This window comes from Ambystoma mexicanum, chromosome 8 (assembly GCF_040938575.1).
Source record: "Ambystoma mexicanum isolate Mex_15411 chromosome 8, UKY_AmexF1_1, whole genome shotgun sequence".
NCBI classification, from domain to species: domain Eukaryota; kingdom Metazoa; phylum Chordata; class Amphibia; order Caudata; family Ambystomatidae; genus Ambystoma; species Ambystoma mexicanum.
Window position 1 is genome coordinate 322,540,826 of NC_090929.1, and position 20,293 is coordinate 322,561,118.

Genomic DNA, 20,293 nt, shown 5'->3' on the forward strand with positions numbered 1-20,293 from the left:
GTGGATAGGTGGTGGCTACTGGACAGAGGAGTTAGCTTTGTTGACTGATGATTGGAATAGGGTACCCCGGATGGAAAAGTAAAGTAACAGGCTCTACAGAACAGGGGAGATCTGGAGACCCAAGTGTCACCTCACTGATAGTAGCCAGTGAGGTCGAAACATGTCTGGGGTCGCTTGTGGTCTTGTGCAGAAGGGATGTCACCAGGTATTTTGAGTTGGACTGCCCCTTTTGGGGTGATACCAAGCCTGATGTGCATCTGGTCTTACCCCTTTCTGTAATGGCCTGGCAGGCTGAAGACCAATGGTCTGGCGGTTGCCCAGAGCTATGTCAGATGTTGAGATTAATTCTAAATCTGTTTGCTGTCAACAATTTAGTTTTGCTTGGGTTGTGATCAGGGTACACCTGAAGAATAGAGTGTGTTGAAATAAAGGGTCACAGCAGACTCTGCATGAGAGAAGAGGGTCTTGAGGTGATGGTGAGTCGAACCAGGACTAATTGGGGAAGGTGATTGCCAAGGGAATAGAATGGAGGTCTTTACATTTATTTTGTTGAAGGTGTGTGTGTGTCCCAAGAAGTGATGTGGCTAGGCCCACCAGGAGGTGTCGCGCGTAGTGTTGGTTTAGATCAGCATCTGTCGAGAGATTGTGAGTTGATAGACTTCTTGATTTATTTTGGGCACTCGCTTCCATTTTAAGAATAAGGCTCATAATTGACACACTAGGTTCTTAAACAGTAATCCAAAGGTAGTATTCCGGTCTATGCCAAAAATGTTTTTTGTTATGTGTTCCCTTTAATGTCCTACCATTTCTTCCAGTTTGAAGAGACCCGTGTACCTATTTAACTGTGTTTTCTTAAGAAGGGGTGTGGACATGTGCATCGGTTAATCTAATGGAATATTTCACGTCTGCTGTACCCGCTTTTACATATTAGCCATGTACATAAGTTTTAAGGGTGATTCCCGTGAACTCGTGATGACCTGCCTTCTGAGAATAACGCTACAGTAATTTGCTGACGTCTTTCCCTTTTCTGTGTGAAAGGTGTTTTCATTGTTTATGGTAGACAGACTATTAGTAGGCCACTTCACTGGTAATGGTGCTCCGCACCAGCATGACACGTGCTACTGTTGTTGCACAGGTACTTCCCAGGTCACTATAGAAAGAGAAGGTAATCACGCCATGGGAATTTTTGTAATCGGTCACAAGGCGACTGGGGTAGGATTCCCTTCACGTGCTTTGAAGAATTTCCATGGATGATCAGTGTGCTGGCCATTTTCCTGATAAATGGGAATGATTTTCCCCGAAAAGGCACTGAAAGAATGAATCACGTGAATGGGTTATGCTATTAGATTTTACATGATTTGCATGCCCTCTTGGGTCTTGTAAGAGGGTGTTGTAAATAGCGTCACGAGAACGCTGCGTACCTGTTCGTCCAGTTGGGTTCCTTGGTGATGAGGCCAGGCTGTCAGATGATCCGAGGAGACGTGACTGATGGCGCGGGGAACCAGCCCAACACCAGCCCGAATGGAACCGGATTGGAGGTGAACCGGCTCCCAACGCCATGGGTTGGCTCACCCCTGATTTGCGTGGCGTCAGGACAGTGCAAGCACTGGCAGGGGGAGCCTCTGAGTAGAAGGTTCAAGGTCCACAGGAGGCAGGGTGATCCCGACGGAAGCTGATGAAGATCAGGAGACCAGAAGCAGAACAGTACCTCCAGGAGCGAAGACTAGGCAGCAAGAGGAGCAGGCTGGTAAACGAGATGGGCACGGGAACCAGAAGGAACAGTGGGAACTCAGAGCCAGATGGAATCAGGAAGGCCTGAGCCGGACAGGCAGGAAAGTAATGACAGGGACCAGAACCAAGGAGGGCCAGCGGGAACTCAGAATCCGGAAGGAAGCAGGATGGAGGGAGCGAGGCAGAACAGGTAAGGAGACAGGGGAGCCCCAGGCAGAACAAGGGCAGGAGGAAGACAACAGGAAAACGGAAAGGCAACACAAGGGCAGCGAAGACACGATCCGTACAAACCGCATTGAGACGCGGTTTGGAAAGGATCAGGGCTCCTTAAATAGGCCCACCAGCACCTGGGAGGCTTGCAACGCAAGCCGTGCCGCCTCCCAGGCATTGTATAACCCACAACGAGGCTTGAGCCGCAGATCTCCCCGCATCGAGCATCCTGCGCACCGCGCATGCGCGGAGAGCGGACGCCCGCGCATGCGCAAAGCTGTGCGCACAGGAGACCCGGAAGCGCCCGAGACCCAGGACAGCCCCGGACCCCGAAGCCGAAAGCGGGGATACAACCTCCAGGATGGGGAGCGCCGTAGCGGGTAAGGAGACCCCAGGACAGGCGGCGTGACACTATGCCCCCTCCCAGAAAGACCCGGGGCCCCAGGTTTCCAGGGAAAACGAAGAAAGAATTCACGGATAAGCCGGGGAGCGTGCACATTACAGCGCGGCTCCCAAGTGCGATCACAAGCAGGATAACCCTTCCAATCAATTAAGAATTGGAGTACACCCCGACTAATCCGTGAATCACAGATCTCCTGAACCTCAAACTCAGGAACCCCCTGTACCAGAACAGAGGAGGGTTGTGGACCAGAGCGCCTAAAGACATCCTTCACATAGGGCTTCAAAAGGGAGACATGAAATACAGGGTGTATTCTCCAAGTGAGGGGCAGCACTAATCGAAAAGCCACTGAAGACAAACGTTTGGCAATCCTGAAAGGTCCATAGAACCGGGGTGCCAACTTAGTGGGTAAATTGCGAACAGGCAGGTTCTTGGAAGACAACCAAACCAGATCGCCCACCTGGAAATCGGGCTCTGTGGTTCGGCCCTTATCAGCCTGCTCCTTCATGCGCTCTCGTGTCTCCGTAAGGGTACTCCGGGCCAGGTCATGCTGTCTCTGAATATTGAAGACCAATTGATCCGCAGACGGAACAGTGCTGGGCACCACAGGTGAGAAGGGAACCAGCTTGTGATGTTGTCCGGCTGAACAAAAAAAAGGACTGATGCCGGTGGCAGCATGGGCCGCATTATTATAGGAAACTTCCGCCAGATCCAGGTACCTTAGCCAGTTTGACTGAGTGGCATTGGCATAGCAACGTGAGTATTGCTCCAGGGTTTGATTCGTCATTTCGGTCTGACCATTGGTGTGCGGGTGATAGCCTGAGCTCAAGGCTCTGTGGATACCTAGATGATTACACAACTGATGCCAGAAAGAAGAAAGAAATTGTGAACCACGATCAGAGATGATCTTCTCTGGGAGTCCATGTAACCGATAAATGTTGTGTAGAAATGCCAAAGCCATCTGGGAGGAAGTTGGGATCTTCATGAAAGGAATGAAGTGTGCGTATTTAGTGAAACAATCCACGACCACCACGACACAAGTGTGACCCTCAGAGGGCGGAAGCTCAACAATGAAGTCAGTGGCGATAGTATGCCAAGGGTAGGGTGGTGTTTCAGTAGGCTTAAGTAGCCCCAAAGGCTTTCTTTTTGGCGTCTTCGTCTGAGCACAGATTGGACAACTTTCCACATACGATTTTACTTCTTTGGCCCATCCAGGCCACCAGAATTGTCTGGAGATCAACTCCTGGGTAGCCTTGATACCACGATGACCAGCTACTTGAGAATCGTGAAAACCATGCAGAATGTCCAAGCGAAGGTCAGTCGATGGTATGTATAACCGGTTCAGAAAGAACAAAAAACCGTCGCGTTCGCGGATCTGGGGTTTCTTCAGCAGATTGACACGTTCCGGATCCCTCAAGGTTTCTTGAATGATCTTCTGGAGATGCGGAGCTAAGGTCAGTAGAAAGTGTTTGGGAGATATCATAGGCGTGTTCAAACCGACTCCCACTTCTTCCTTTTCCAGGGATCGAGATAAGGCATCAGCCTTCTGGTTCTGGGAGCTCGGAATGTATGTGATATTAAAATCATAGTGAGAGAAGAAGAAGGCCCATCGGGCTTGCCGAGCAGTGCGACACTGCAATGATCGTAGGAACTGCAAGTTGCGATGGTCAGTACGAACTTCTACAGGGAAACGACCACCAAGTAAGTGATGCCTCCACTCTTCGAGCGCCATCTTGATGGCCAAAAGTTCTTTTTCAATGACTGCATAGTTCAGCTCACTGGAGGTGAGTTTCCGTGAGTAATAGGCCTCAGGGTGTTCGTCGCCGGACGTAGGATGCTTTTGCAGGAGGACCGGTCCAACAGCGAAGTTGGAGGCATCTGCTTCGATGACATATGGCATCTCATCGTTAGGATGACGCAAAACAGGAGCTGTACTAAACGCTGTCTTTAAGCACTCAAAAGCTGTTGATGCCTCTTGATCTCAAAGGAAAGGTATCTTAACACTGGTCAGACGTGTCAATGGGGCCGTGACCTGTGAAAACTGTGGGATAAAACGCCGATAAAATTTGGCGAACCCCAAAAACCGATGAAGGGACTTCAAATCATGTGGTTGTTTCCAGTTCTGAATAGCCTTCACTTTGCCCGAATCCATGTGTATACCTGCATTGCTGATTACGTATCCCAGGAACTCCATGCTATTCCGGTGAAACGAACACTTTTCGGCTTTGGCGTACAGGTGATTACGTGACAATCGCAGAAGTACTTCACGGACATGCGAGACATGTTCCTTCAGATTGTCCGAGAAGATCAGGATGTCGTCCAGGTAAACCCAGACCGAGATGCCAACCAAGTCGCCAAAGACGTTGTCCATAAACCGTTGGAAGACGGCTGGGGCATTACACAACCCGAAGGGCATTACCCTGTATTCGTAGTGCCCAAAGGGTGTCTTAAATGCCGTCTTCCACTTGTCGCCCTCTTTGATTCTAACCAGGTGGTAGGCTCCCCGGAGATCCAACTTAGTGAAGATATTGGCAGAACGTAAAGACTCCATGATGTTCCGAATCAAAGGTAATGGGTACCTGTCCTTGAGTGTTATGTCATTCAATTGGCGGTAATCGATACAGGGCCGCAGGGTCCACTCCTTTTTTTTGACAAAGAACAGCGGGAAACCGGCGGAGGATTTGGAAGGTACGATGTAACCCTTCTTAGAACAATCATCCAGATAATCCCGGAGTACCTGTTTTTCAGACTGAGTTAGAGAGTATAACTTCCCATGAGGAATCACAGCACCAGGAATCAGGTCTATGGGACAGTCAAATGTCCTGTGAGGAGGAAGAGGTATTTCTCCGGGCTCAGAAAACACCGTACAAAGGTCGGCATAAACATTCGGTATCTGGGACACGGAACATAAAGCAGATGAGTCCCCTCCCGGGACTAGAGGGATCGAGGTAGTAGACTTCAAGGATGTGTTCTGGCAGCAACATTCACGGAGGCAAAAGGCAGAAACAAACTTCAAAGTGCAGGACTCCCAATTGATTGTAGGATTGTATCGCAAAAGCCAAGGCAGTCCCAAAACCACTGGATATGAAGGTGACTTGATGACGTTGAGGGCTATCCTTTCTTCATGTCCATTGATCTGTAATAGCATGCCGACTGTATGCAACCGGATGGGACCGGAAGCCAAAGGTGTACCATCGATGACCTCTACCGGTATAGCAGTTTTTCTGGTAAGTAAAGGCATACCAATGTTGATGGCGAATGCCTCATCTATATAGTTTCCGGAGGCCCCGCAATCTAATAGACCATGGACATCAACCGTTTTATCAAGCCACTTCAAAGTGATCTCTAGAATCATCAAGACGGCAGGCTGCATTGGGGGCAGTTGTAACCCAGGGCTGGAAAGGTCTGAAAGCAAGAAAGGACCTGTCGTAGCCTTTCCCTTAAACGACAGGTCTTCTAGTTTCCCCCTTTCTTGATAGGACGCAGAGGGCAGGTTCCCAGAAAATGACCAGCACCTCCGCAGTACAAACACAGTCGCTGGCTTCTCCTGCGCTTCTTCTCTTCCGATAAAGGGCCCCTTACAGCTCCCAGTTGCATTGGTTCCTGGGTAGAATCCGAAGGTGCTGACATCCCAGTAGGTAGAGTCAGTGGTCTGGGGTTTGCCTTCTCAAACCGTCGTCTCTCTCCTTTTCTCTCGGCCAACCTCTGGTCTATCCTCAAAACTTGATCAATAAGTTTCTGTAGATCGTCAGGTTCAGGAATGTGTAACAATTCATCCTTGTATTCCTCTCTTAATCCCCGGCGAAACAAGGTCTTTTGCGTTACCTCTGGCCATAAGGAGTCAGTTGCTAATTGACGGAAACGGCTGATGTAAGAGATGATGTCAGTATTGGCTTGTTGTAGGTCCATCAATTGGTTCTGTGCTGCTGAAGCCAGATTGGGGGATTGAAACACATCCAAGAGTGCCTTCTCGAAGGCTACAAAATCATTCAGGATTGGGTTATTGGTAACGACCAAAGGAGTTGCCCAGGCAAGCGCGTTTCCAGACAAGTTGCCCAATATGTATCCGATCTTGGCCTTGTCATTGGTAAAGTGAGTTGAACGGAAGAGAAAGTGTATGCGGCAATGATTACAGAATTCACCCACACGGCGGGGATCTCCATCGAACTTGATGGGAGCAGTGTGAGCCATGGGACCTTCAGGCTGTGGAATGGCACCAACGTTCTGTGTCACCATTTGGCGTAAGGTTACATTCTCCTGACGGAGTGCCGCCATCTCAGTACGAAGCGCTTGAAGTTCATTACGAAGACCCGGATCCTCTTCCATCGCAGAGTCCGAGGTGTCAGAAGACAGGTGTCTCAATCTGTTGTAAATAGCGTCACGAGAACGCTGCGTACCTGTTCGTCCGGTTGGGTTCCTTGGTGATGAGGCCAGGCTGTCAGATGATCCGAGGAGACGTGACTGATGGTGCGGGGAACCAGCCCAACACCAGCCCGAATGGAACCGGATTGGAGGTGAACCGGCTCCCAATGCCACGGGTTGGCTCACCCCTGATTTGCGTGGCGTCAGGACAGTGCAAGCACTGGCAGGGGGAGCCTCTGAGTAGAAGGTTCAAGGTCTACAGGAGGCAGGGTGATCCCGACGGAAGCTGATGAAGATCAGGAGACCAGAAGCAGAACAGTACCTCCAGGAGCGAAGACTAGGCAGCAAGAGGAGCAGGCTGGTAAACGAGATGGGCACGGGAACCAGAAGGAACAGTGGGAACTCAGAGCCAGATGGAATCAGGAAGGACTGAGCCAGAAAGGCAGGAAAGTAATGACAGGGACCAGAACCAAGGAGGGCCAGCGGGAACTCAGAATCAGAAAGGAAGCAGGATGGAGGGAGCGAGGCAGAACGGGTAAGGAGACAGGGGAGCCCCAGGCAGAACAAGGGCAGGAGGAAGACAACAGGAAAACGGAAAGGCAACACAAGGGCAGCGAAGACACGATCCGTACAAAGCGCGTTGAGACGCGGTTTGGAAAGGATCAGGGCTCCTTAAATAGGCCCACCAGCACCTGGGAGGCTTGCAACGCAAGCCGTGCCGCGTCCCAGGCATTGGATAACCCACAACGAGGCTTGAGCCGCAGATCTCCCCGCATCGAACATCCTGCTCACTGCGCATGCGCGGATGGTGGAGAGCGGACGCCCGCGCATGCGCAAAGCTGTGCGCACAGGAGACCCGGAAGCGCCCGAGACCCAGGACAGCCCCGGACCCCGAAGCCGAAAGCGGGGATACAACCTCCAGGACGGGGAGCGCCGTAGCGGGTAAGGAGACCCCAGGACAGGCGGCGTGACAGAGGGACATTGTTGTAGGATGCTTAGTGAGGTAGCAGGTTTGCTTCTGTTAAAGTGGTGATCTGAGGTGGCTAGGAGAACCCACATCTGGTGATTGTTCTATTGCAGGGTGTGATCAAATGGTGGTCCAGTTGCTTGATGCCAATATGCGCCCTGACTCATCATCCTGCCCTGCGTAGGCATACGCATCGGAAGGATTTGACATGCTGGTGCGTGTGTTGTTTGAATGTGTAGGACAGTGCAAATACTTTGCTGACAGGTTAAACATCAACATCTTCAATGAGACCGTTGGATGTGGTGGTTTAACAACAGTCTGTTAATTTTAAGAGTTGAGTTGGTTAAGTGATAACCAATCTAAGGTTTCTTGTTGAGTCTTTTCTATACTTTTACCTAAGATTGATTACCTTGAGAAAGTATGGGGAGACATGTTAAATGCTACAGGATTGTTGTGAAGAAACTAATTAAATGCTGATTTTAACTTTTCACCACTGTGAGCAATTCGGCCATCCGCATGGGAAAAGTTCGCTCGCCAGGGCTATTTCGTTTGTTTTAAAAAGAATGAATGATGGGGCCATTTCCACGCATATTTTCCACGCACAACACAAATCAGAAAAATAGTCATGTACTCTGGGAGGACACAGCTCAGCAGCGCCGTCCTCCGCCGTCATGTAGCTGACACCCAACAGCCGTGGTTACACCAAAAGCCTTTGGCCATGAGCAGCCTGATTAGAATTTCAAGGCCCCATGGGTTTACATCTCCATTGTGAAACCTTGCTGGTGGTGGCGAATACTGAAGAATGTTAATTAGCAGACCTCAGAGATGGCCTGGGTGCAGGGAGTGACAATGGAGAGCAAACGCCAGACACCTCTTTGTAATGCAATGTGTCAACTTGGTACTAACACCCCTCCTTGGAATAAAGGGCAGTGCATGTCCTGTCTGGAACCACTCCTTTCAGAGTTGGGAAGTATGTGAATTGTAGGAGACGAAAGTCTGCCTGCAACCCCTACTTCAAAGGAGGCCCATGTTGTGATGAAGCGCCACATAGGGCTCAGTTAAATGAGGAGACACTTTGATGTACAGCAGACAGGAAGATGGGTGGTGCTTAGAAGTATATGTTGTCATCCTTCCCCTGTCTGTTGCGAAGCACCCTGGTTCTGACCTGAAGCATCACAGAATATTGTTTGTGGGGACACATGATTGGCTCGTTAAGGTGGGCCTAGCCTACACCAATCGCTGGGGCCCATTTGGTGTTAAAAGAGGGCTGAGCCCCTCACTGATCAGATCATCGCAAGGAGTAAGAAGAAGGAATCATTTGGACTCAAGCTGAAGGTACAGTCTACCTTACATTTTCCGCCATCGAAGGAAGGCCAGGAGTTCCAAGTGTGAAGCAAGATCCCTCCCCTAAACATCTCCCAGGGAACAGAGGGAGATGCCGGACTCAGAGGACCAGTCCAGCAGCTCCAGAACCGGTACCCAGCCAGCACACAGCATGCCTTGCTAGGTTCTGACAGCAAGCCTCCTATGTGGGAAGTGCTGGAGAGTCTCTGGACACAGGGCAAGGCCATTGTCTGCTAACACCCTTCTGAGCTTTGGGCCAGCTCCCTTAAAAGGATGTGAGCCGTGCGAAGAAGCTAAGAGGAGTGCCACAAAAGCATCATCCAGCGTCCATCTTTTTAAGGACAATTTCCAGACAGTCGAGTCCCTGACTCGCATCTGGCTGCCCACTGACTGTTGTCATGCCGCAGTCACCAGAGCTGTCTGAGATGCCTCGACTAGCATTCCAGATCCGCCAACCAGCACAGAGACAATATACTTGGCCTGAGCCGCCACGCTAGACAGCGTTCAGACATCATCCATCCTTGCTTGACAAACTACCTGCCACCTGATACCTGCAGCTGTCTCCTGCCACTAACTCTGTCTAACGGGCTGTGAAGTGCCCTGGCACCGCCTCGACACTGTCGAGCACCAAGATCTTCTTCAGCACCAGGTACATTTTGGTTCTGCCCCCCTGGTCCTTCCCCGAAGGCCCCTAGAGACAATTACAACCCTTTGCCCCTTTGGTGCTGGAACCAAATACTTTTGAACTATAAGACTGATTACTTTAGCAACTACCCTCCTGTCAGTATCCAGAGTGCATCCCTTTCCTTTGTGAAACTGTCTGTCCGCTGTGTTCCTTTACAGTGTGGGTTGTAATTGTAATGTGCTAGAACTGTCTGTCGTAGTAATAATAAAGTTGATATTATAATAAAGTTGATATTTTTATAAAACCTTGACTGGATAGTCTTTTTTATCATTGGGTAATAATTGTATTTTCACTGTATTGCAACTAACCAACGACCTACGACCTTGCGGAGATAAACCTGCCGTTCCGTCCACATTTCCAAAATTGGACAAGGAGGTCTTATAATTTACTTGTATTCCAATCTGTTCGGATCACTGCTGGTGTTCTAGAGGTGTGGGGTTGACTGATGATTTAGAAACCGATATTCATCCCTGGACCACTGGTGCCCCGGAAATTGATTTGTCACAACCACCGTCTTAGATTTGTTTTGTCTGTGACATGCATGAGTTTGACCGCCTGACCAGTTTTTTTATCCTCTCTGTGTGACACATTTAGTATCTAAGACATTTGAATTAGAACATTGATTTATTTGCAACATTTAAAGTTAACATTTAAACATGCTTTGTGTTTGGAAACCTCTCTCAAATATAAAGCATCACTACATCTGCTTGTGACCTTCTGTCAATAAGGGCTCTCCTAACCAATTGTTTTAGTTGCTTTGAAAGATGTCTGTGGTTGAGGACATGAGGATACCACCTCTACTATTGATAAAGAACTAATATTAGTAAGGAACTGATCAGACCTATTGCAGGTTAGAGGTGCAACTGACCTGACCCTTGGATGGAGATTATGAGTCACTTAAGAGAAGATCAAACGGGGAAGACACAATGCTGTGTTGAAAGAGGGTGAGGGACATGTGCACCTAGACAGAAAAGCATGGTGTGGGAATAGGGAACTAAACCAGTCTCCATTAGAAACTACTGTTTGCAAATGAAACAAACAAGTAGCTATGTTTATAAAACTATTCATATATTCTTCATGCGTCTGAATGTTATTGTCAATGCGTGCCTTTAAAGCATTGTATTCATTGGTAGCTGCCTGCACCAACACATGTTTCGTGCCAACAGGGGCTTTTTCAAGGCTTATCAGACTAATCCACAAAACACAAATAGTGATTAATTCCTTGCATTTCAGACAGTTTAAGAAAACAGACTCCTCTGCAATCCAATACAATCTGATCAGTTGAACTTTCTTGCAGTACGCTCTTTGCACATTACTGAATTCTGCCAGTGTGTCATTACGCTTGTATTGGATCCTGTTAATTTTGTGCGTTTAGTATTTCTGAAGCGTGGTCATTTCTGATAAATAATCCTTGAAAAGAGGACTGTCCGCTCAAGTGTGCCTGATACGGATTGGATTGGTTTGCAGGGAAGTCTTGTGTTGTCTTTTGTTTAGTAACAGGAAAGTTATCATTTTCACACGAACTCACCAGCTGGAGACGTTAGCTCATAAGGCAATCCTACAAACATTACTATGCACAAATAATCCAATATTTCAACTGGCTGTAAGAGTTGTGCGTGTGAAACTTGTCTGGGGGAAAACGATGATACTGGCACAGTGAACAGAAGCAGCTCCACTGAGGAGAGGAGGATAACATGAGAGAGGAGGATTGTGTGTCAAGACAGTTGGGTAGCAGGTTCCGTATAGTGGTGAAATGACTGGCTGAGTAGACTTACATGTGAGTTCTACAAGCGGGTCACAGACATGACACTTTCCAGTGAGCAGGAGGTCCTTCATAACTTGGTATTGCTAACATTTGCAACAGACATCAAAGCAAACTCCTTGCATATCATTTAAAGTCATGAAAGGTGCCACCACATTGATGAAGAATGTACTTGGATTGCGATGACACTGAGACGTGAACATCGGGTAATGGTGGTAGCTAACCCTGGTTCCATGGTCTGAAGGTCATTTGGGAGCAATATCCTACACCCTGCTTATCTTCCATGTCTAGGAGGAGGGTGATGCTGGGAGAGCCAGGCATCCTGCAGTTGCCCATGCTGTTGGTAGATGTTGTTGCCTTGGCTTGAGGTTACCCACACTGAGCACAATGTTGAGACTATTGTAGGATTTAGCTATATACACATCTTGGAATAGTCTAGCCTTGATTTCACCAGGTCACTGACCGCCATATGTCTGCCCACACCCTCTAGCAAAGGGACGTTTTTTTGCTAGACTCAATCAAAACACAATTGATGTTATAAATCTGGTCTTAAGGGGATACATAATAAGCAATATCACAAATTAAGGCAATCCTCTTTCTGCTCAAAACATTTAATATCTCCAGACTCTTACTTAAACTACAGGAAAGCAGGGTGAGGGTTGTCCCAGTGCCAGGAGGGACTAGCTAAGATTCTTTGCTTCAAACCTTTTCAATTTTTCTAGGAAATATGGGTTTTAATATCAATGTAAAAGTATATTTCCTTCTGTCTTTAGTGGCTTGAATAATAATGTCACTGGTTATTAATCAGTAATATTTTCTCTGTGGTTTTATGCACCTGATCCCGGCTTTCAACGTGTCTGCTCTGTTTCCTCCCTCCCAGGCACCGCAGCCCCAGAGGAGTCCTCTGAGAAGAACCGGGCCGGCAATGTGACACCGAAACCCCTGCCTCCCACCAAAGGGGGTGTGAAGAGCTCCCCTGTCCCGAAAGAGAAAATGAGCGATGCCCTGCTACTAGGTATGGGTATACTATAAAGGGCCTCTGCCCCTGGTTGGACCAGTGTCTTGCTCATACTGCAGCTTTTTCCACATTAAATAAGGGTATGGGCCTGTCTATCTGCCCTCTGCCCTCATATCTTCTCTGATACCACAATGTTCCCTTCCAACGTGGCTTGGCGTAATCCAGGTATTCCCATATCCTTGACATACCAATCAGCCCCCAAAAACCCTCCCTGTTTTATTCACTGTTTTCTGTGATGCCCAGTTGGGTACTAGTTCGAATCGCTTCCACTGATATCTATTGGTACCAGGATTACTGACCAGTTCAGAGGAGGACTGATGGGGCACGCCTCTGCCCCGTAGCTGTTAGTGCGCAACAGCAGATGTGCTCAGATCCCAAAAGTGGGTATTGCATTCCTCGCCATGCCACGTGGTGGCCACACTGGAGGAACAAGACAGCGTTGTGGACTTCTTTGAGTAAGTGCCTTTTGTACGACTGCACCAAGCTTTGTCGTGTATTATTCCAAGCATTGTCAGAAATGTGAGAAAAGATGAGGGTTTGGGGGCCATGGGACAAGGGAACAACATAATCAGATATTTTAAAACATAATAAAACCAATCCGTGGCAAAAGCCGCAGTTTGCCTCTAATAAATTGCTGTGGAAAGTGATAGAAATGTGGGAGACATTGTAAAAAAAAGACCAACGTGAACAAAAGTCTTTTCACTACGTCTGTTAGTAATGCTATATTTCTGAAAACACTAACCTGCACACCTGTTCACACTTTTAAAACGAACTACTAGACATGCTGGGGGCTATTTAGGAAACTAAACATTTTGAAATGGGCTTATTTACTTTTAGAAGTGCAAAAAAGTGTCCAAGTTGGTGTATGCCAACACACCATAATGAGATAGTAACAATACTTTAGACCATTATGGTATGGCCTCCTCCTATAGAAGTGCACCAGTGTGTTGGCAGTCATAGGTGGTCCTGCGCTGTGCCCTTCCAGCGCAGTATGACTCCAGCAGTGCCATGCCCTTGCTGTGGGACTCTACCAATGGGATCCTTCCACAGCTGTGCTGTATCACGGTTATTGGACAACAGCAGTTTGCGGTTCTTCTAGCAGTGCACTGTCGGGGTTGCATATGTTAGCATTGTACGCCCCCTCTTTAAGTGCAGTTTCTTTTCTAAAATATACCTTCAATGCGCTGCCTGTGCTTAGCACCCTAACCCTAAACCTAACAGGCAGACGAGCACTGATTAGCTGGTGGGTGGAGCAGAGGTCACGTGACCTAGATGCACTAGCACAAGCCGACCAAGGGAAAATGAAATGTGGCTGGGAGGCAGCTTAAGAAGGGAAGGGAAGGAAAGGGGATGGGTAGACAAACATAGTGCCAAAAAGAATGCCCTAATATTAGAAGTGATTGGAAGGTGAGGGGGTAGATCTTGTGTTTGAGAGAGAGGCGATTCAGAAGAGCAGACTCTCTATAAGGCTAATTAGTAACCAGGAGACCGGGAAAGAGATGGTTGGGCTAGTGAAGCCAGGGCTTGCGAGAAGCCACGGTAAATGTCAGGCTAGATGGGGTGGTTTGCTGAGAGACTAGTCCTCAAAACTGGCAGAGGCCATCTCTTAAAGAAGCATTTGAACTAAAGGCAGGTGGGTGCTTCATTCCAGACTCTAATGGGAGTTGTGTTGCCACCGGCCCAAATAAAGATGTTGTGCAAACCTTTGAGCACCCAGTTAGTAGAGGGAAATAATCCTACCTGAAAGCAGTCGAGGCTGCTGAATTTGTTCTCATTTGAAGGACATCAAGATTTCCCATGAATGTATGCTAGCAACCAAGCAAGCCAAGCAAGCCAAGCAAGGAGTTCCCATGACAATGTGTTATTATGGAGCGGGCGGAGAGGAGCAGAGTGTTCTGAGTGACAAGAGGCTCTTGAAACACACGAGCCTTTGGAGTCCGTTTTCTTTTTCTGGAGTCCGCTGCCCATTGCTGCTGCTGCGAGGGAGGTGCTTTAACTACTTAACACTCACTCCCAAGCGGAGTGGTGGAGTGGAGCAGAGTGTTCTGCGGCTCTACGGTGATCGTGTTACGCCAGGTCAAGACAACTGTTGGCACACAGAAAGCCTGAAGCTGGTGAGTTTACAGAGCAATAGGATACAACTGTAATCTCGCAAATCTAGTGGGCTTTGAGGCATCACATAAAGTAATTCAACAAACATGATATTTACCAACTACTGAACTACGTGACATTTAGAGTAAAAGGGAAACACAAACACTTCACAGCCAACGGGGGAATCCTCTTGTTGAGTACTGTTTATCAGTGACTGCGGGCGCAGGAGGCAGAAGCCCTTTAAGCCGGCAGGGGAATCTTGTGCTTGTGAACCACTTGCCGGTGACTGCGGTGCATAGGAGGCAGAAGCCCTTTGAGCCGGCAGGGGAATCTTGTGCTTGTGAACTGCTTGCCGGTGACTGCAGGGTGCAGGAGGCAGAAGCCATTTAAGCCGGCAAGGGAATCTTGTGCTTGTGAACTGCTTGCCGGTGACTGCGGGGCATAGGAGGCAGAAGCATTTTGAGCCGGCAAGGGAATATTGTGCTTGTGAACCGCTTGATGGTGACTGCGGGCGCAGGAGGCAGAAGCATTTTGAGCCGGCAAGGGAATATTGTGCTTGTGAACTGCTTGCCGGTGACTGCGGGGCATAGGAGGCAGAAGCCCTTTGAGCCGGCAAGGGAATCTTGTGTTTGTGAACTGCTTGTGGGTAACTCTGGGACACAGGAGGCAAAAGCCTTTTTGAACTGGCAAGGGAATCTATTGCCTGCTTTGGAGCATTTAACATTGAACACTATTAGCGAGTTAAAACGAGCTTGCAGCTAAAGCAGAAAAAGTGTGCCTCCACTCTTATGTACGGTCTGAGGAGTCAAAAATTGATGATGCCACTTAACAAGAAGTGCATGCACCTGTCAGATGAGGAGACTTTGGTGACTGCACATTATCTATGGGAACTTCCGAACCTTTATGAACTGATGGAGAAATATAGACCCAAGACATGTCTTGGTGATCAAGGACGGGCATGAAATTAGCAACTCATGCGTTAATTCCCAAGGTTTGATTACTGCGTTCTTTAAACCGAAGGCACTCATAACAACCTCTATGCATTTCAAACCAAGTCCCACTGCACTAATGCCAAAACTCCCTCCCTCATCTAGAGTTACATTCCCAGTGCCATATATTTCAAATGGAAGTAACGTGAGTCCCAGCTATCTGGACTGACTGCCTGATTTGGGTGGGAGGTACGCACCGGACTTTGATTCCACTCTCTCCTCAATCAGTTCCCCATCTCCGCTGTTGGTCAGGGATAAGGCTGATATACCTTGTGTAAGGCAAAATGAACAGGCGCCCCCGTGGGCAGACTCTCTGGTGGAAATTATTCAGGTTCTTTGTGTATTGGTCTCTCTATATGAGAGCTTGAAACTGGAAATAAAATCTAATGCAGTACTTTTGGAATCACTTGTTTTCAAATTTGATAACATAAAACTGCCTGCCACAGCAAAGGAGTTTCTGTTCACACGCGGCTTGACTGACACAAACAAACATTTGAACTGTCCAGAGAGTGTGGTCGAAAAGCAGAATCCGAGTGTGATAAAGGGACCAAACGTCAGAGGATCTGAATTGATTGCCAATGGGGATTAGGGGGGTCGACTAACCAGAAGCTGATCCACTCACATATTGACCCAAAATTAATGGATAGTGTCATATTATGATATTATATGATATGGCATTTGTAATGCGCCTATACACAAGTGTTTCAAGGTGCGACCAGGCAAGGAGGCAAGGAAGGGGGAACAGAGGGAGGACAGAGACAACAATCTTACTAGGCCAAGTGACATTGAGATTTCGCAAGTGCGATATTTTGTGATCATGAAAGCATTTCTACTAACAAGACTACAAAACCGCAAGAAGACATTGGCAAGTCATTGCCCATCGACGTGCAACCACCTGTCGATTACCAGAAGGAACAAATCTTACTCCATGAAGAAGTGACTCTCAAGCTATTACTGTTCCATCAGTGTGATGCTTGAAATGCATTGGCGGGACAGAGCCTCCGTTTCCTTGTCCTATACTCCCTTATCATGTGTGTTCTGTGTTGATTTCTGCACAGGAGTTCATGTGGGACTCCTGGCAGTGCATCTCTTCCTCTTTTTGGTTGTGGTGAACAGACCCTTGGGATACCCTTATGGCACTCATGGGTGGGGGTACACCCTGTGGCCCACAGAGCAGGGTATGGGCTGGTAGCAGCTCCATGCTGAATTTGACAGGTGCTATGAGTATCCTCCTTTTGGGAGTCCCAGGCCCTTACATAGGAATCAGTGGATTCCTGATAGGAGACAAGATGGCTGCTGTGGTTTCTATTGCCTGTTAACTTGTTGTCCCTTCCCCTGACTGGCTGTTGGATGGAAGAACCATATATGGCATTGTGGGGGAAGTCTAGGCCAGACTGGCTGGAGCCTTCCCAGTGACTGTATTTTGTGGGTACACCCTTGGGGTGGGACCTGGGTGAATGGAGTGTGTGACCAATATGCACTTCCTGTTATGGGTGTCTGGTATCTGTGTGTGTGAGACACCAAGAATGAGACAGCCCTGCCTGAAAACTGACATGAATGCAGTGTGGTGTGCTGAAAGGCTGGGTGCTTGCCCCAATCCACATTACTTGTTATGGGTGTCTGGATGGAAGAAAATGGCCTGAATGCACTGTGAGCCTGATTGCCTGCCTGCCGTCCTGCCTGCATGAATGCCCTTCTGAATGCTTGGCTGCCTGAGCTTGGCTCAGCAGTGTGAATGAGAGAGAGAACAGTATATCTGGGGACCTCTTACTTACCAGAATTGTTCAGAAGTTCAAGTCGACACTTGATGCTTAACCTTGAAGCCCAACTGGAAGAAGAATGTTTTGCTGCTGCTGGCCGTCGTTGAAATCCAAAAGCTGTCGTGTCTGTCAAGGACTGATGCAAGAGAGGACCTGGCTAGGAGACCTCGTCCCGAGCTAGGAGGGAGCATCCTGCAAAAGGTAATCTTCACTAAGGCAGCCTGGAAGCCAGTCCCGAAAGACTGTCGACCGGAGACGGGGACTGCCGAGGAATCCTGAAGTGAAGCACCCGGACATCAAAGTCCATCGTCGTCGACCAGGGTTCGGAGGTTTGCCGTAATCACTGGAAGCCTGTCGAGTCGTGTTGCCCAGAAGTGGGGACCACTTGACGCCGTGCTTTTTGATGTCTGGAGTCGCAACGCTCCACCATTGCTTAAGACATTCGAAACAAAGGACTCACTTGCCATCACCGTCGACCTTAACTCTCCAATGAATGAGGCCCCCCTCCAGGCTGGAAACTTACTGGTGTCAAGGGAGACACTTTGTGGGTGTTTTTTGCTAGGAAGTATGCAACAATCTACAGAGGTGAATGAAAGTGGGAGGAACAAAGGGTGGAGGGGGGATGACCGAGCTCAGACTTGTGTGAGTTTACCTAGGCACCACAGAGATAATGTTATGAAAGGATAAGACCATTGCTGATGTGAATAAGGGCACAGTTATTTTGTTTCAAAGTGTGATCCCGTAAAATATGGCTATTAGCTTAAATCGCTCTAATGCCTTACGTCTGCTTACAGAGGTCGCCAATCTGAAAGGGATTTCCACATCTGACATCAAAAGAGTCCATTTCCCAGTGAGACAGCGCATTGAACGCTCTGCGGTCTACTTTATTTTGAAGCTGATTGCTAAGCTAGTGCTTCAGGAGCGAGAAGCCATTAGAATGTTTGGCTTCGATGTGAATGAGCTTGTGGATGATTGCTTTGTTGAGAGTACCCATATTTCTGCATGGCCATAAAAGCAATTAGAAATGAACATTAATGTTCTGAAAACAAAAATGAAGGGCTCTGAAGCTTGAACTTATTGGTCATGACTAATAAGAAATATACAGCATTAACAACTATTAGGTGTCCCATCCAGTTCAGGAACTACAAATGCATTCTCTATCCTATCATGGAACACCCGTGGTCACTCTGGAATATTACACAATTAAGAGATTGGGTGGGAATTTAGGGCTCATTGGGTGGTGTGTTTACAAAAAACATGGTTATTGTCCCCCCGCCCCTGGTCTGGGTGGATGCCTTATCAGTGCCCAGTACATCAAGAAAGGGGACTGTGGTAGACCATATGGAGGCCTTCTAACACTCGTTCGATCAGACGATGGGTTTAAGGTGATCGACACAGTTAATGATTTCTATGGCATCCTGTTGACCCATGTTGAGTTGGTTGAAGAGATATCTGTCCAGTTATTAATCCACAACATGTATTGGCGTGAGAAAGTGTTGGACCTATCCATCTTTCTACTTCACCTATCAGGCCTGGTCAATGAGTGGTGTGCTTTGAACTCGGGTGGCCAAGTAAATTGTATGATACCACGGGATTCCATGACGCCTATGTACCAATATAGAGTTGCTCCTAAAACACTTTTTGGGACTCTATGGTTGAAATGCTTGGGGGGTGGGGCGGGAATAGACTGGCAGCGCCTTAATGGTGAGGTGCAGGGAGACATCCAGTATCAGCCTACTTGGTCCAATGGTTCATCATATTCAACCATTGTGTTTGTGACTGATTGGCTCTTTGATAAGTGTGATATACTGTCTATTTCACAAACTCCTCTGACTGACCACCCTAGGCTGGTGGCGGTGTTCTCCTTGTCACCTGCAACCCCATGTGGCCAGTTCGAGCTTGGCCAACTTGAGCATTAACCCTGCTGGAATTTGAATCACTTGCAAAGAGAGTTAATGGCTCTTTGAAGGACGTCCTTGAGAGCTTAACACAAGAATGGAAGTTATGGGCACTATGCCCGGCCAACTTTGAAGAGTATGTGGTAAATCTGATGCACTCTCAGCAGCCCTACAGGTGCCCAAGAAACAGGGAAATCATGTACATGACTATGATAAGGTAGTTGCGGGTAAGAAGAAGGATTAAGACATAGACCTGATCTGGCGCCAGATACAGCTAGTGAATTGAGTAGGCGTCTACGCCAAACTTACCATAACTGGATGCGTAGTAGTAGGGTGAGGAGATACCAGGAAGACGCAGAGGCGCTTTTGCAAACCTTGCATAATAAGAACTCTAGGGCGTTTTGGCGACTTATGAACGCACTAGACTCTTGTCAGTTGGAAAAACAGATAAATGCAGTGTCTGAAAATGATTGGTTCTGCCACTGCTCTGCGCTGTATGCACTGCCGAATGGAGTAACTCCTTGCCTTTCTCCTATCATTGGTGAAAAGATGAGTCTTGCAGCTTTCGATCCGGGTTTGTTTTGGATGTGATAAAGAAGTTAAGCTCATCGAGGGCCCCAGGTCCCAACAAGCTATCAAACAATCTCCTTAAAGTGTAACCAACTGTTTGGGCAAAGGTATTGAGCATCCTGTTCAAAAGGGTGGTGACCCACGAGCTGAGCAATTTCCATCATCATGCTCTAAGGCTCTTATCGTCCCTATATTTAAGAGGGGGTGTGAGAACAAGCCCTCTGAATTATTGCCCTATCGCCCTCCTAGATGCTGACAGCAAGGTGTTTGCGCCCATCTTGCTGTCCCACCTGGAGGAGGGGGCCGTGTCCAATGGAAGATTGACTAACTGGCAGACTGGCTTTCGGAGAGGTCTTGGCATTTTCAGAATGATTTAGCGTCTTCCCTGGGATGGTAAATAAAAGACAGTTTACATGGCCTCCATAGATCTGACCACAGCGTTTGATGCAGTGGATCGCTATCTTCTGTGGAATAAGCTCAAGAGGTGGGGGATCTGAGTCCTGGTG

At 48.0% G+C, this 20,293-nt stretch overlaps 1 protein-coding gene across 3 annotated transcripts in view; it reads left to right on the forward strand.

The window, feature by feature from the left end:
* The window catches only part of NPDC1 (neural proliferation, differentiation and control 1), a 716,939-nt gene that overhangs the window by 646,644 nt on the left and 50,002 nt on the right, over nt 1-20,293 (forward strand). For all 3 annotated transcript variants that reach the window (XM_069609739.1, XM_069609738.1, XM_069609740.1), the window contains one exon: nt 12,342-12,476. In XM_069609739.1, coding sequence (XP_069465840.1) covers nt 12,342-12,476 — 135 coding nt within the window. The remainder of the gene's footprint in view (nt 1-12,341; nt 12,477-20,293) is intronic.